Below are 18,137 nucleotides of genomic sequence, written 5' to 3' on the forward strand. Positions count from 1 at the left end.
CAGAAAGTAGCGGGAATAAAACCCCTTGCCTTTCTCGTTTTCCGGAACCGCCTCTATGGCTCCTTTGCTGAGGAGCGTCTGCACCTCCTGTCGAAGGAATTGCTCGTGAGAGGGGTCCCTGAAGAGGGACGAGGAAGGAGGGCGGGAAGGAGGAAACGAAACAAACTGCAGGCGGTATCCCGTCTGCACCAGGTTTAAGACCCAGCGGTCCGATGTTATTTGGGACCACGCCGGGAGGAAAAACGAAAGGCGGTTTGAAAACGGGGGGAAAGGATCCATAGGGGAAACTGCTACAGCGCCCTCGGGCGCACCTTCAAAATGAAGGCTTAGGACCAGGCGGGGGTTTCGAGGAGCCTTGGTTCTGCCCCCCTTGGTTCCCAGACTGCCTGCGCCTGCCGTTCCTGCCGCGGCGCCTGTAAGGGTCCTGCCGCTGGCGGAACTGGGAAAACGGCCTACGGTACGGCTGCTGCTGTGGCCTAAAGGGTCTACGCTGCGTCACGGGGGTGTGCATCCCGAGGGACCGCGCAATGACCCGGTTGTCCTTCAGACTCTTGAGTCTGGGGTCTGTCTTTTCCGAAAACAGGCCCTGGCCTTCGAAAGGAAGGTCCTGTATCGTGTGCTGGAGCTCTGGCGGAAGGCCGGAAACCTGCAGCCAGGAGATGCGACGCATCGTAACTCCCGACGCGAGGGTACGGGCAGCCGAGTCCGCAGCGTCCAAGGATGCTTGTAAGGCCGTGCGCGCGACCTTTTTGCCCTCGTCCAGGATGGCCGTAAACTCCTGGCGAGCATCCTGTGGCAGCAGCTCTTTAAATTTGTCCACTGCCACCCAGGAGTTAAAAGCGTACCTGCTCAGCAGGGCCTGCTGATTAGAGACCCTGAGCTGCAGGGCCCCAGCCGAATATACCTTACGGCCAAGGAGGTCCATCCGCCTGGCCTCTCTGGATTTGGGGGCCGGAGCCTCCTGGCCGTGACGCTCCCTATCGTTCACCGACTGCACCACCAGTGAACCGGGAGTCGGGTGAACGTGCAAGTATTCATACCCCTTGGAAGGGGCCATGTACTTTCTCTCGACTCCTTTCGCTGTCGGAGGGATGGAGGCCGGGGACTGCCAGATAGTATTGGCATTGGCCTGAATGGTCCGTACAAAGGGCAGGGCGACCCTGGTGGGAGCATCCGAAGAGAGGATGGTAACAATCGGGTCCTCTATCTCCGAGACCTCCTCTGCCTGCAGACTCAGGTTTTGGGCCAACCGCCTGAGGAGGTCCTGGTGCGCCCTGAGATCCAGCGGGGGGGGACTGTTGGAGGAGGTACCCGCCACCGCCTCATCCGGGGAGGAGGATGAGGAGACCCCAGGCACGATAGTGTCCAACTGAGGGTCTTCCTCAGCCCTCGCCTCTACCTCCGGAGCCACAGCGGAGTCCTGCTGTTTGGACCCTTCCTCCGCCTCCGGGGAGGGAGGGGGGCGAGACAAGGAGGCTTCAGGGGCCCTACGCTCCGCATTCGCCGGTGTGGGAGGGAGCTGCTGGGGGCCCTGGGCCTGATGGTATGCCCAGGGTGTCCAAAATCCCCACTGTGGTGGGCCTTGGTCTTCCAGCGGCGGATCCCCGAAGAGCGCCGCCTGCCGGTCGGTGCCGAGCGCATACGCACTGTCCGCCTGCGAAGATACGGACGGCTGTCTCGAGGGCCACGGCGGGGCCGACCCCGGATGGTACGGGCCGGCGCGGGTCGGCACGGAGGATCGTCTCGGTGCCGGGGACCGGTGCCGGGAGTCGTATCGGTGCCGGGATCGGGACCGGGACCTGGATCTGTCACGGTGCCGGGATCCTGATCGGTACCGGGTGTCGCTTCGGTAGCGGGACCTGCCACCGGCTCGGTGCCGGGAGGTCGACCGGGACCTACCACCGGCTCGGCGCCGGGAGGTCGACCGAGACCGGGACCTGCCACCATCTCGGTGCCGGGAGGTCGACCGGGACCTACCACCGGCTCGGCGCCGGGAGGTCGACCGAGACCGGGACCTGCCACCAGCTCGGTGCCGGGAGGTCGACCGGTGCGGCGAGTAGCGATGGGACCTGCTCCTGGAGTCGCGGTGCCGGTGACGCCGACTGGAGCTTGACCGCGACCGTCCGGAGGTCGACCGTTGCCGCGAGTGCGACCGGTGCCGCTGAGGGGAGCGGTGCCGGGACTGCGAGCGGCGTCGGGATCTGGAGCGCCCAAGACGTCGGGACCTAGATGGCGAAGGACTGTCTCTGGGCGGCGCCGACATCATGGGCTTGCCCCTGGACACGACCCGCACCGGAGGTACCGGGGGTGGCAGCCGAGTGGGCTCCGTCAGGGCAATAAGGTCCCGAGCCGAGGCGAAGGTCTCCGGTGTTGACGGGACCACTATCTCAACCCCAGATCTCATGGGGGAGCTCGGCGGCACCGGACTCAACGGACCCGCCAGGCCCGGAGTCAACGGTGCTGACGGTGCCGGCGGTGCCGCGGCCGATGTCGAGGCCGGGCGCTCAAGCCGGGTCTGCCTGGCCGGAGTAGCAGACTTCGACGGCCTAGGCTGTGATTCCGGTGCCGGAGAAGGTCGGTGCCGAGGAGTCTTCTCGGTGCCGGAGCGATCCGGTGCCGGTGCCGAGACCACGGTCCGCGAAGTCGACGGGTCAAGTGCCGCCTCCATGAGGAGAGTTCGGAGCCTCTGATCTCTCTCCTTTTTTGTCCTCGGCTTGAAAGCCTTACAGATGCGGCACTTGTCAGACCTGTGCGATTCCCCGAGGCACTTCAGGCACGCTTCGTGGGGATCGCTGGTGGGCATAGGCTTCTTGCAGGCCGCACACTGCTTGAAGCCCGGCGAAACAGGCATGAGCCTGGCGCCGGGTGCCGGGAAGGGCTAAGCCCCCGGCCAAGAACTATTTAACAACTATTGACTAAACTACTTACTTAACAACACTAATTAACAACTATATAAAACTAGAGATAAGCGATTGAAAACTAGGAGAGCTAGGGACGTGGAGGACAGCTATGCCGCGCTCCACAGTTCCAACGACCGACACGGCGGTAAGAAGGAACTGAGGAGCGGGCGGGCCGGCAGGGGTGTATATATAGAGCGCCATGGCGGCGCCACTCTAGGGGGCGACCTGCCGGCCCACTGGAGTTGCTAGGGTAAAAAAGTTTCCGACGAACGTGCACGCACGGCGCGCACACCTAACTGGAATGGATGTGAGCAATCACTCGAAGAAGAAACCATAGATCTACATGAAACATCTGCCATACCCAGTGCTGACTTCAAAGACATCCTGGCCACCAAATAGCCCTCTGCAATAAATGCCTCAAACTCTTCCTTAGAGATTCACATACATTATCCATAAATTTGGACATGGAGTCCTAATTTACAAAGTCTTATTTAGACAATAATGCTTGCTGGTTGGCAATGCAGATTTGCAATGATGAGGTGGAATACACTTTTCTCCACATCAAATCTAACCATTTTGACTCTGTCTTTGGAGATGTATACCTCCCCGCTGTACTCTTTTAGTTTCTGCAGTCACAACCAGGGAATTAGGAGGTGAATGTCAGAAAAAACACTCAAAATCTTGCATGAGGATGTTGTCAGGGTGGGTTGTGGGCAGCCTGTGTGCACTGCTTAGCTACTAAGTTGCGATCAGAAGTCGAGTAGCAGGGCTGGGAGGGAGCTGGGTCACAATGTCAGGTACTCAGAGTCAGGCACCAAGCTGCAGGCGAATAGCAGAGTTGGGGTCAAGCTGGGTCAGGATATCAGGAAGTCAGGATCAGGCTACAGACAGCAAGCAAATAGTTGAGGACCAACCAGAACCCAGAGTCTAGGGTCGACAGCAAGAAGGTCTGGAAATGGAGGCAGGCAGGCAGTGTTGTTGATCAGACAGATCCCCATGATGGCTTTCTGGTTTAAATACTAGCATCAGCCAATTAGTGGGCTATGAGTGGAAGCCATTCAGGCCCTGCTGGGTGGTACTTTCTGCAAAGCCTAGCTCCACAGAGTCGTCCAGCGGAAACCCTAGTGTAAGCTTTCAGTGGCAATGTGGAAGTGTCAGCAGCCCAGAACCCACATGGTCCCAGGTCAGAACACATAGCTACAGGTTCTTTAGATCAGGAGTGGCAAACTTTTTGACCTGAGGCCTGCATTGGGTTTCGTAAATTGTATGGAGGACCGGTTAGGGGAGGGGGTCATGGCCCGGACCCCACCTCCTATCTTTTCCCCATCCCAGGACTCCTGCCCCATCCAACATCCCCATTCCCTGACGCCCCCTCTGGGACCCCTGCCCCATCCACACCCCCCTGCTGCCTGTACCCTGACCGCCCATGGACCCCTAGTGCCCCATCCGACCCCTCCTCTCATTCCTGATGCTCGCTACCCCCCCACTCCCGAGACCCCTGCCCCATCCAACCACCCCTTCTCCCTGTCCCTGACTGCCCCAGGAACCCCTGGGGTGGGGCCAGAGATGAGGGGTTTGGGGCACAGGGTTGGGGCACGGACTTACCTCCTGCGGCTCCCGGTCAGCAGCGCAGCTGGGATACAGAGGCTGTCCTGGCACCGTGGACCACATTGTGCCTAAAGCGGCCAGCTGCAAGTCTGGCTACTAGGTGGGGGCATGTAAGCAGCTTTGCGTGACTCTTGCCCGCAGGTGGCACCACCCCAGTTCCCACTGGCCGGAATGCGGAGCCAATGCTTAGGGTGGCGTGGAGCCCCATGGCCCCCCTGCCTAGAAGCCAGTCCCGCTGCTGGCTGCTTCTAGGGCACAGTGTGGTGTTGAAACAGGTAGGGACTAGCCCGCCTTAGTTGGGCAGCACTGCCGACAGGACTTTTAAATCCCAGTTGGCGGTGCAGACCAAGTGACCCAGTGCCTGACATGCTGTGATCCAGTACTGGGTCGCAACCCGAAGTTTGAAAAACACTGTATTAGGACAACTAAGGACATGAGTACACTTGCAGATGTAGAGCACTGTGAGTTAAACCAGCCCTCGGAAAGCATAGTAGGGAAAGCACTAGAGTGTGTCCACACTGTCAGATTCAAGCGCACTGGTGTGGCCACATCAGCAGTTCTTGCAACATCAAAAAGAGCAGTGCATTGTGGTAGCTATCCCACATACAAGTGGCTGCAATGTGCTTTTCAAATGAGGGGCGGAGGGTTGGGGTGGGGTGGAGTGTGACAGGGAGAGTGTTGTGTGTATGTGAGGGGAGAGAGAGTGGGTTTTTGGGAGGCTGAGAGCTTGTCAGCATGCTGTCTTGTAAGTTCAGACAGCAACAGACCCCTACAAGCTGAGTTTAAAACAATGACTAGAGTGGCCACTTGACTTAAGGGGATTATGGGACGTTTCCGGAGGCCGATCAAAGCACAGTAATGCAACACCTTGTTCACACTGATGTCAGGGCGTTTCAGCCAAGGTGCAGCAAGTGTTATGCTTCTTGTGGAAGCGGATTACCAGGAGCGCTCCAGCTACAGACTCCAGGAGCTCTAAGTGCCTTGCCAGTGTGGACAGGTCATGAGTTAGGGTGCCTGGGGCTGCTTTAATGCGCTCTAACTTGCAAGTGTAGCCAAGCCCTTAGTCCCTCTCAGAGTTACTGCTTTCCAGGGTATAGTCTACATTCTTTGTTCCTAGATGATCTTTCATTTAGTAAGCAACCCAATTTTTGTGTCATCTGAAAACTTTATCAGCAATGATTTTATATCTTCCTACAGGTGACTGGTAAAAATACTGAATAGCACTGGACCAAGAATGGACTCCTCCTGTACTTAACTAAAGCACCTTTGATGATTCCTCATTAATAATTATAATTTGAAATCTATCAGCCAGTTTTGTGAATTTAGGAACTGCAATTATGACAAAATATTTTTTGTTTTCTTATTAATACTATCAGACTTGAACATGTACAGTATTTCCTACTGGAATTTAGAAATACTTACTGATGGATTTTTGGGGAGACCAGATTCTGGACCACACAGTGAGAGCACATTCATTAGCTTCTCTCTAGTTCTTCTCTGGAAAAAAAAAATCGTATAGCATAACACCTTATTAGAGATACAAAATCTTCCAGGCAGATTAGACATTTAAAACATCTGGTACTTTAAAGTAGATATCTCAGATGTTGGGGTCTTAAGAAATATCTTTAAAGAAAGAAGATTTCCATTATGCCAATACATTTATTATTGCAAAATAATTAACTAATATTCAGTAACTGTTAAGACATACTGTTGATTCCAAATTACATTTCAAACACACACACTATATACATTACACTGTATTCTTTATTGAGACACATGGAACTTGCTGTATTTTCATATAATGTACCTGAGACAGCTGCGGCCTTTTCCAGCTGACAGGGACCAAGGCATTGGAATTGGACCCTGATGAAGTTGAAGAAGTGCTCCGAGTGACAGCAATGACTTTTGGCTTTCCATTTCTGCCAGTTGCACTGTGCTGATCACCATATTTATTCCCAATAATTGGGGTCTGCCAGATGAAAAAAAAATAGAATCAAAGAATCACAGAATTACAGGGCTGGCAGTGACCACAAAAGGTCATCTAGTTCATCTCCCCTGAACTAAGACAGGATTAAGTATACCTACGCCATCCCTGAGAGGTGTTTGTCTAACCTGTCTAAATGCTAGTTTAGAATTCAAATATTTATTATTAAGATATTATTATCAATTTCAGAACTATTAGCAGTATTAAACTAAAACTCAGTTTACTAAATTAATTTCATAACCAACAGCACAACTTCATATGTGATTATACTGAGCATCCACACAACATGGGTGCAGTGTGAGCCAGAAGACAAAGCACATACCCATATTCTGCAAGAGATTGTATCTTGCATATTTGCTGTCCCCCACTCCTTTTTAAAAAGATGGAGGCTTGATACAGGAAAGCCGATCTTTTTTCAAATCTCATCAAAATATATCTGGGCCAAAACCTGAACACAGGATCTGAACTTCCTCAAGCTTTGGGAAGTTGGTTATGGCTTGTTAATGTACTCTTCTTTGTCCCCTTTTTTTAAACTGGTCCCAAACTCTACTATTGGCTTAATGACTAAATGAAGGATTTTGTGAAACAGTTAGTTTGAAATACAAAATATGTAACAAGCTGTGTTTATAAAGTATAAAAAAACACATTTGGTCTGGTTTCACAACCTAGTGACTTCAGTGGGAAATGTACATGTAAAATCTTGTACTCTACTCAGTAAACAGTCAGGGAAAATACATCAAATTCCACAAAAAGAAAAAAAATCTGACCTTGTTTAATGCATAAATTACTGCCTCTTTTACTGTTGATACCCACAGCCCAAAATGAAAATTTGAATGGACTAAAAGTTTGTGGCCTGAGCTCTGTCTCAGTTGGAACATAATCTGAATCACTAAATAATTTACATACAGATGACATCTTTGGTTTGTATATGGGCACTATATTATTTTCCACAGATAGCTTAAGCCTTTTTAGGTCAAAATTAACGCTATTGGTGAGAAAGACGCAGTCTTGACTAAAGTTTAGATAGGCTGCTTTACGACAAGACTGGGACACATTGGATAGGATTAAATTATTTTTGAGATAAAAATTGAATATGCAATTCTTGGCAAATTATGATGATCACTAAGAGCTTGACTGTGCAACCCTTATATTGGTGACCACTTTCTCATGTGAGTAGTCCCATTCACTTTAATAAGGTTAAGCAGAAGTGCTCAAAGAGAAAGGATTACACAAATTGAGCCCAAACAGGACCCAAAGTTCACTTTTCAGTAGTAGCCTAATTTAATTAAGTCTGACAAGTAAACCACTTAGGTGTTTAATATTATTAAATCTTAAAAACTGGTTAGTATTTATTTTTTCTAATTACATCTTTCAAAACGTTTGCCTTATAAACATGAGTAATAAGAGACTCTCAGATTGTAATATGATGATGCTATTACATTCCAGCTATAGAAAAGAATTACCTCTGATATATCAAAATGAAAATCTAAGGTCTTCCCAGGTAGTTCCTTGGAAACATTATTAAACATTTTTGTGAATGAGATTTCTGGAGAACCAATATCACCTCCATAAGACTTTGGAATATCATTAGGTACAACGAGACTTGCTGATCGAGACACCACCAGTTTCAAAATATTAAGGGCCTCCTTCCAGTATGGACTCTACCAGAAAATAAAATGTACACACATTACAAAATAGTTACTTCCAGTAAATGCAGCAATCTATAGCACACAGCACACTTTGTTCATGATACTTTAGGTGGAAACATGTATTACTCACAGATTTTTCTGTTTTAAAACATGTACAGAAAAGCTCACATCTTTCAATATTAATGTGTACCCTTTATATAGCTGTAAGTCTGGAAGGCACAAAGCAAAATATGGCAAAATTTCAGCTGCTGTGTTCACTCCAGGCAATGAATAGCATAAAACTGTCATTATACAGTGCATTAAGACATCACATGAAGGAATGTACCTTGAAAGTATCTGATGTATGTCTGCATTGTGATAAACACAATTGTTATTGTGTGTTAGTCAGATATAAAAAAGTGTGTGATAAAGAAATTAACTTTATATAGTGAATTAACACTACTTAACATTTCTACAAACAACGGTCCCAGTGTTCTGTATTCTAGACTAAGGTCTTACAGTTTGTAAGAGGGCAGAAGATAGTAGGGATGGGGATATATGCCCTGCATTCTGCTTCCTCCAGAAGGAAGGAGACAATAAAATGGAGACAAAAGAGCATAGAGGAAAGCCGGTAGTAGAGCAAGGAAAGTGAGAAAAGGAGTCTTTGGAAGTATCAGAAGGAAAGATATTGGAAAAAAGGTGCATAAGGAGGGAATGGTAGCAGCATGAGGGTATTCCACTGCTCCTGCACACTCCATGAGGCTCGCTGCCTCCTCTCCCTATTAGCCTTGGAAAGTGGTCATCTGGGCATCACCCAACTGCAAGCCTTAGTAGCCTTGTTGGGGACCTTTATCAGACTGCAGATTATAACAAACCCAAATAGAGTAGTTGGCCCCCTTTCAAGCCAAAATAGTGTAATTGGGAAACTGACAATCTTATTTAGGCTTGGCAGTCAGTTGATACTTTTAGCTCACAAGGCTTGTGTATGTTTTGGGAAGTAGGACTTTGATTGACACCTGAGGAATATCCTAAGATGCATGAGGGTGATGATTGAGGGCCCCAGTGAGGAGCCTAATGCTTTTAGGGCAGGGGTCTCCAACTCTTTTACACATAAGATCACTTTTTAAATTTAAGTGCAACTCAGAATCTGCCCTGCCCCCTTCCCCACAGCCCTACCCTCTCTCCATTGCTTGCTCTCCCCAACCCTCACTAATTTTCACTGGGCTGGCGCAGGATGTTGGGGTGCACAAGGGGGTGTGGGCTCTGAGAGGGAGTTGGGGTGCAGGAGGGGGTAAGAGGTGCTGGCTCTGGGAGGGGGCTCAGGGCTGGGGCAGGGTCTTGGGGTGCAGGAGGAGCAGGAGTGGCTCTAGACATTTCGCCGCCCCAAGCACAGCGTCATGCCGCGGGGGGCACTCTGCTGCACGCCGATCCCGCGGCTCCGGTGGACCTCCCGCAGGTGCGCCTGCGGAGGGTCCGCTGGTCCCGCGGCTCCAGCGAAGCCGCGGGACCAGCGGACCCTCCACAGGCATGCCGCTGAAGGCACCCTGCCTGCCACCCTCCCGGAGACTGGCAGAACGCCCCCCGCGGCATGCCGCTCCAAGCACGTGCTTGGCATGCTGAGGCCTGGAGCCACCCCTGAGGAGGGGGTTCAGAGTGTAGGAGGGGGTTAGGGGTGTTGACGATGGGAAAGTGCTCAGGACTGGAGAGCAGGCTCCCGCTAGGCAGCACGTGCCTCAGGCAGCACGCAGAAGGGCACATGGTGCCGCACACTGCCCCTCTCTGCAGGCATCATCCTTGCAGCTCCCATTGGCCACAGCTCCCCGTTCCCAGCCAATGGGAGCTGCAGGGGCGGTGCTTGTAGGCAGGAGCAGCACGCAGAAACCCCTACTCCTCTGTCCCACAGGGCTGCAGGGGCTTGTGGCTGCTTCCGGGAGCAGTGCAGGGCCAGGGCAGACAGGGAGCCTGCCTTAGCAGCAGCCCCACTACACCACTGGACTATTAGCGGCCTGAGATCGTGATCGACTGGGAGAGTCTCCAAGATCGACCAGTCAATCGCGATCAACCAGTTGGTGACCAATAGGGGGTGGAGTCTGAGTACATCTCCCTCACCACATCCAATAAACATCCTGTGTACCCAAGTGGGGCCCTAATCCTCTGAACCTTTTAAAGTCCACTGTAGTGTGTCTCCCCCTCCTGTGGACCTCAGGAGATTTATACGAAAGAAAGGAGCAAAGCTGCAATACACTGACCCTGATTTTTTTTTTGTCCATTCTCCCACTTCCTGTGGACTCCACGAGGTTCCCAGGAAGAGATATCCTTGCTTCTACTTTTTAGGTGCTATGCAAGAGTAGGATTCTCTTCCTGCAGATTTCAAAGTAAGAGCAAGAAGAATGCCCCTACAAGCTCATTGCTTTCCAAAATTTCATATTAGGGGTACTTTAAAACTAAGGAAATGCCACAAAATCTTTGTTAACATGGAAACAAAGCTGCAGGCAGATATTAGTTATTTAAATATAGATCATCTTTCAAGAATTTATGAAATAAAAAATGTTAGAAAGCATGCAAATTAGGTGTTAAAGTTTGTGCTCTCACTGAGAAGTGCATCTCTTACTCAAACAACCACCATAATCATAACTCTGACTCTGTATTATCATCATAACGAAGGATAACGTATTGAATAAGGTTGCCACCATTGTGTCTTCTTTTAGAGGGACTTAACGCGTATATATTTAGATAAAGGTTTAAGAGAGAAAAAACAATGAATGTGGGGATCATGACATTTGCCACAAATAATAGTTGCACCATAAAAGTATTCTTAAAGTTATTTAATTACAAGTTTTTTCTATGTGAATTTTTAAGTTAAAGCTGACATAATTATTTACTGTACAACTGATGTATTAGGTAGTTACCTTTGTATGTTTCCAAATCTTGCAGATTGAAAACAGATGTAAGGGTGAATAATAACGCCAAAAAATACGCTTTTACAACAAGGGTATCTATATGCAGATTGGGGATTAGAATATTTGAATATCAATTTGCTTTTGTTCTCGCTATACTTAAAATCACAGCTATATTTACCAGCAACTTTTAAAGTACATAAAGTTTCTTTCAGGAAATTGTATTTTTTATTTTATAAAAAATTATTAATAGAGCAATTAATATTGCAATTAACATTATAAAATATTGTTAAAAACCTAAAAATACATGTATTTAAATAGGTAATTCTGGATATTGGCTAATACCCCTTTAAAAGAGACTACAGTCTAGGAGATTACAGGAGCTTTCTATATATTAGTAGGTGTGTGAATTTGAGCGTGAAGTTGGCCCTTTTCTATTATATGTATTTATTTGTATCACAGTAGCACACAGGAACCCCTCTCATGGAGCATAACTCCACCCTATAAGGCCAGGGTGTAGCCATGAGTGGGCCTGGATGGGCATGCAAGACTACCACCACCCGGCCCCGGCTCTGTTCCGGCCCAGCGCTTGCCCCGCTCTACCTTGCAGTGGGCAATGGATACGCTGGCCAGAAGGCCCTCAGGAGCCCAGGCACGCATCTGAGGAGTGGGATCGGGGCATGGGGACTTGTCCCGCTTAGCCCACCTGGCGCTCCAGCCGGGGACTGGAGTCAGGGGCTTGCCACACTCAGCCTGCCTGCCCAGCACTCCAGCCAGGGAGTGGGGTTGAGGGTTTGCCCTGCTCTGCCTGGCACTCCAGCTGGGGAGCATGGCTGGGGGATGGGGACCTGCCTGCCCACAAGCCCTCGCACCCCAACCCCGCTTCCCGGCTGGAGTGTTATACAGGTGGACGGAGTGGGACAAGCCCCGTGCCTGACCCCAGATGGAGTGTCAGGCACGCAGGAGGAGCAGGACAAGCCCTCAAGCCCCAACCCCTCTCTCCAGATGGAGTGCTGGGTGGGCCGGCTGAGTAGGGCAAGACCCTGACTCCAGTCCTCGGCAGGAGCGCTGGGTGGGTGGGTTAAGTGGGGCAAGCCTCCGTGCTCCGAAAGCACGCTTGGGCCCTAGGGGACCCTGGCCAGTGTGTCCATCGCCCACTGCAAGGCTGGCTAGAGAGGGTGAGGGGGAAGTGGCCCTAATCTCTCCAGCCCCCTTCCCCACACTCTGCTCCCTCTCAATGCCCATCCACCTGAAGTCAGGGCCCACCCACGCGTCTCATCCTGACTATGCCACTGTATTAGGCTCTGTACAAACCTAGAACAAAAAGATCATCCCTGCGCCAAGGAGTTTACCATCTAAATATAAGACGAGAGACTAGCTGGATGCAGACAAATGGGGGAGTGCAAGGAAACAATGAGACAATATTAACCTGCATGTAAGGCAGTGGTTTCTGCACGAGTGAAATTACTAATTGTGACATTTTGTGTAGGCATCAGAGTTTTGAGGAGGGATTTGAAGGTGACTAATGATGTGGCTGTGTAGAACCACTTACCAGTTGTGTGTGGGCAGCATGGAAGAAAGCACGAAGGTATTTGTGTTTCTATATGAAGAGTAACCAAAATCACTGAAGCAGTTTCTATTAGAACAAACATTTTAAAATTATGTATTAAGGTATTACTGCTTTAGTCTTCCAAAGGATTGTTCTGTGAATTGGCACTTGAAAAAAGGAAGCAGTTGGCTCAAATTTAAAAGTGCTCCAGGAAAGTGGCTCTATTTTCGTCGTCTTCTTTCTGCCATTTCAGAATTCAAGCAGCTTTACTGGAGTCTTTTTTTTAAATCATCCAGAATTGTTAATTTCATTTTAAACAGCAAGTTCACAACACAACAGCTGGACTAGATGGATTTTTGCCAAGATTGTTGCTTTATTTGTTCTAATGTTATTTTAAAAGCCCTTCAGCAAAATTTTGAAAAGATGATATAACTTCCTACAGCTTTACTTTAACTATTTAGACTTCAGTGCAAGTTAAATCTAACAATATACATATAAAAACATTTTATTCTTTAAATCAGTTTCAGGGACCCCCACATAAACAAAGCAGAAGCGTCTACAGGCATTTTATATGGGGTGAGGCTGAAGCAGCCCTTGAAGTAATCAGGACAAGAGTATGAGAACACAACAGGAAGCATATGGGCTAAGTGCACTCTCTTTAATTGAACATTGATGGCCTTCAAAATAGTGAGCAGTTCCAGCTGGGAAGATGGTGGGGGGAGAAGAGGAGAGAAAGGAAAGAGAAAATACATCAGAAGAGGCATATCAGCAGGGTTGCTCAACGTTTTAGGATTCTCCCAGACTGAAAAAGCTTCCAGTCTTTGAAAATATATATATAATAGCTAAACAACATTTATATATATGGCAAGTCTCTTTATCAACAGCATGTTTCACATATTTATAAAAAATATTTTTTTCTTAAAAAGGTAATAAATAAAAGTTCTTTTAAAGGTTACAATTTTATAAGATAAACAATCACTCTCCAGGTTGTAGTAAGAACTGCAACTTTACTAGTAATGGATATCTGTTGGCCTTCAGTCTTATGATGTGCCCAGTGCATGTCTACATCTCACTACAAATGTACTCTCAGTTTCGGGTAGTTCTTTACTAAGTTTAGTTATTAACAGTAGACTCTCACTGTAGAGTCCTGAGAACCTAGCCAATACTACCATGTCTAAAGCATGACAAAAATGTTTTTTTCTTTTCTTTTTTTACTTCATGTTACTGAAAAGAACAAATTCTACTCTGCCAAAGCATCCAGCTACAACTATGTACTTTCCTTTCATTACCATCAGCATTCCAAGGGCTAATTTCTTCACATAATTAAGATTATATTCAATAGAGATTAAAAAAAGTCTTCCTAAAGAAGTTAAAGGTGAAAAGAGCAGATGTCAGGCCAGCAAACTATGGTTACATTGATCATCCAGTTATGCCTAATGTCTCCTGACAAGAGGACAATAACTAAAGTGCATATCTACCATAACAAAATGTCCAGAGAACACTACTCTTCCTGGTTAATTACAATTAAGCCATTTTGTGGAACTACATTTCACAATAAAGTTGATGGATAAAGAAAAAAACCCAGAACTTTGTGGATTGAAATGATTATATACTTCAGGCATTTTTGTAAAGTTTTTCTACAAAAAGCCCAAATTTCTCCCAGGGATTACATTTTCTATAAACCGGGTTGCAAATGTGAAACAGTGAATTACCAGGGGCACAATTTTGTCGTCTATGGTTGCTATCATCTAAAGAAATGTACTTGAATTTCATGAAGCTGTATTTTAATGTGTCTGTGTCCATGTCCATCTGAGGAACATTAATATTGGTGCAAGTAATTCAAATAAGCATTTAACTGTAAAGCTTCTCTTTGAAAACAAATATGCCTAAAGAAGGAATTTCTGCAGTATTTGAATGTAAACATGTTCCCTTATCAACAAAATTGCACTGGGATAGCTGAAAGCTCATATTTTGTTATCACTATATACATACAGAGGACCAAACCTGCAAATAGATATGTGTGTAAATTTACTCATGTAAGTAGTCCCATTAAAGTCAGTAAATCTGATAATGTGAGTAAAGTTAAATACATAGGCAAGTGTATACAGGTTTGGGTCCATTATTTATAAAACAAACACTACTGGCTTTCACTTAGCACTGCCATTTTAGTCAAGTGACTATACTTTTCAATAATCTGCATTCAAAAACAGTGCTAAGTGCATCTGCATGAAATTTTTCTTGACTTCATAAATATACAATGTTTTCTGGTTATTTACATTTTCAGAATACCTACCTGAACATATTTACCAATAACCTTTATGATCTCCAGATTAAACTGTTTCACTGGTGCTGCAGACAGGTCGATATGACTCAGAAGACTGTAAATGATCTGCAATAAAGATTGCTGCATGCTGGATAACCCTTTCTCTAACAGCTAAAAATATAATTGAAAAAGTAAACTTTAATCAGGTTGCTTGATGGCAGCACAGGGTACAAAGATTATTATACAATAATAAATGCTAGCTAACTGACATAGATTTCCTTTTTCCCTTTTATGTGGTGAATTAAAGATTCATTTCAAAACTTCAAGATCTGGCTTGGAAAACAGAATATAGCAGAGTACAACAGAACTAACTGTATTTTCTATTCTAGTATTTTTCCTCTGTATTCACATTTTTCATTAAGTAATGTAATTTTGGTGATACTTTAAATGTTAGCACAGGCCTAAAGCACCTACAAGCAAAATATTTCAGACTAAATAAAACAACTCTTCTAAATCCCAAAGCTCCTGAATTTATATTATGCTTCTTTAACATACTGTACAAGAACAGAAAAAACTGCAAATAATGTTACATACAGGACTTATGATCTATAAGGCTTACAAAAGTTTGATCCATACAACGGCTATGGTCTTTATAAATAAAATGTTCACACAAACAAAGATTTTTACAGTGGAAAAAAAAAATCAAGAGATATCAGGGTTGTCAGTTTTAAGCAATACATTTTAAGAGCCAGTTCTGGTAAGCTCTCCATGCAGAGCACTTCTATTAGAGGCAATGGTAGTTCTGCACATGGAGGGCTTGCAGAACTATTCACTAAATTTTGTATGCTTAAAGCATTTAGAAAAATATGCCACACAATATTTACATCTTTACTCTCTGATTAACATTTATTTTCTACTAAGAGCAACTTTAAATTACGGCTTAATCTGGATCAGACAATTTCTTTTAATATATATTCCAAATATATTTCTTTAAAACCAAAATCGATATACTTTATCCAAACTTTGATAGGAATGAAAAAGGAGCAATAATAGCTCTGTGCCAGTAACTGATGTAAAGGGACAGAACTTAAGATTTATTTCAAAATATTACTGCCATAGAAAAATGGACCCGCCATTGGCGGAATGACCATTTCAATTAAAAAATTCAGATTCACTACTAAAAAATGGTTTTAGCCATCCTCTCCCCTCCAAATCCTACAAACTTTTAATATCACTTTATTCCATAGAATACTTTCTAAATATATTTTTTCAATTTTCAGGAGTGTGAAAAATAAAAAAGGTGCTATAATAAAGGAATGGTTTAAATCAGGCTGTCTAAATGAAATACATTTTCAGTAAAATTTACCTCTGCAAGATAAGTTACAAGGTTAAATGTGGTATCTGAGAAGGAGTCATGCAAATATCTACACACTACATTAATCCAGTTAGAACAGTCTCTGGAATAACTGTGTGTACTGTATAAACTCATCATATGTGCCAAATTGGCAAGAGTTGGCGACTTCTCCTCTGCACAAACCTACAAAACAAAAAACAAATAAATTAATTTCCTTCACTCACTAAATTATTGAGTATATGGAATGTGTAATACTTTTCTGAATGTTCAGGATTTATTTTTCAGTAACAGGAAGGACAAAGTAACCACAAGAAGATCTACATTTTACATAGTCAGGCTCAAGAATTTCCATTTGCTATAAAAATAATATAGAAAACTGCTGAAAAGATTTAAAATGACTATTTAACATAAAAATGTGCAGCATACTTACACTGTTAAAATAAAAATAGTACCCAGGGCTAGAGTCATGCCTTTGGGGTAGCTGTACTGGAGGGGGTTTCACTAAGAGAAGGCTCCTGTAAAATCTGATCAGTGAAGGCTGCCTGGGAGGGGTAAATATCCTGGCAGGCCTGGCTCTGTTCCTGCCTAGGCTGCTCTTACTTTTCCACTCCACTCCATCCACACTTCTGGAGCTGTACAGCTTAGTTACAGGTTCCCTAGTAATGTGACAGGCACTCTGAGTGGCTTGCACCACTGCACCCATGCTTCAAGTGGACTTACTGCTCATGTTAAATCTGTTTTAAACCAGGGAAGTCTGGGCAGAAAATCTGGCACATGATGTTCTTACTGGTAAACATTAAACTTTTTTACTGGTGGACAGTTCTCTGAAAATATCCACTCAATGTGCAGCGGTAGTCAAAAAAGCAAACAGAAACAGCTAAGGAGGTGAAGCCTCGTACCCCTAAGGCTGGGAGGTCTGTTGCCACCACTGATAAGAAACGTAGGGTAGTGGTGGTTGGAGACTCTCTGCTGAGGGGGACGGAGACACCCATCTGTCGCCCTGACCGTTCATCCCGGGAGGTATGCTGCCTGCCAGGGGCCCGTATCCGAGATGTTACAGAGGCATTGTCGAGGATTATCCGGCCTTCTGACTACTACCCCATGCTACTCATCCATGTGGGCACAAATGATACTGCGAGGTGTGACACTGAGCAGATCAAGAGTGACTACAGGGCTCTGGGAGTACGGGTTAAGGAGTTTGGAGCGCAGGTGGTATTCTCTTTGATTCTTCCTGTTGAAGGTAGGGGTCTGGGCAGAGACAGATGCATCGTGGAGGTGAATGCCTGGCTGCGAAGATGGTGTCGCCAGGAGGGCTTTGGCTTCCTCGACCACGGGATGCTATCTGAGGAAGGACTGCTAGGAACAGATGGCGTTCACCTTTCGAAGAGGGGAAAGGCCTTATTTGCGCACAGACTGGCTAACGTAGTAAGGAGGGCTTTAAACTAGGTTCGACGGGGATAGGTGAGCAAAGCCCACAGGTAAGTGGGGAACAAGACCTGGGAGATGGGTTGGAAACAGGAGGGAGCACGGGCTAGAATGGCAGAGAGGAAGGAGGGTCAGGGCAAAGCTGGGAGGCAAGATCAAACCAGTATCTTAGATGCCTATATACAAATGCAAGAAGTATGGGTAATAAGCAGGAAGAACTGGAAGTGCTAATAAATAAATACAACTATGACATTATTGGCATTACTGAAACTTGGTGGGATAATACACACGACTGGAATGTTGGTGTGGATGGGTATAGTTTGCTCAGGAAGGATAGACAGGGGAAAAAGGGAGGAGGTGTTGCCTTATATATTAAAAATGTACACACTTGGACTGAGGTGGAGATGGACATAGGAGACGGAAGTGTGGAGAGTCTCTGGGTTAGGCTAAAAGGGGTAAAAAACACGGGTGATGTCGTGCTGGGAGTCTACTACAGGCCACCTAATCAGGCGGAAGAGGTGGATGAGGC

At 46.4% G+C, this 18,137-nt stretch overlaps 1 protein-coding gene across 21 annotated transcripts in view; it reads right to left on the minus strand.

Annotated features, from left to right (window-relative positions):
- FRYL (FRY like transcription coactivator) overlaps positions 1–18,137 on the minus strand; it is a 383,738-nt gene that overhangs the window by 57,402 nt on the left and 308,199 nt on the right. For all 21 annotated transcript variants that reach the window (XM_030563429.1, XM_030563431.1, XM_030563418.1 and 18 more), the window contains 5 exons: positions 16,196–16,366; positions 14,860–15,000; positions 7,956–8,153; positions 6,316–6,477; positions 5,931–6,005 (listed from right to left, as the gene is read on the minus strand). In XM_030563429.1, coding sequence (XP_030419289.1) covers positions 5,931–6,005; positions 6,316–6,477; positions 7,956–8,153; positions 14,860–15,000; positions 16,196–16,366 — 747 coding nt within the window. The remainder of the gene's footprint in view (positions 1–5,930; positions 6,006–6,315; positions 6,478–7,955; positions 8,154–14,859; positions 15,001–16,195; positions 16,367–18,137) is intronic.

This window comes from Gopherus evgoodei, chromosome 5, assembly GCF_007399415.2.
Source record: "Gopherus evgoodei ecotype Sinaloan lineage chromosome 5, rGopEvg1_v1.p, whole genome shotgun sequence".
Lineage (NCBI taxonomy): Eukaryota > Metazoa > Chordata > Testudines > Testudinidae > Gopherus > Gopherus evgoodei.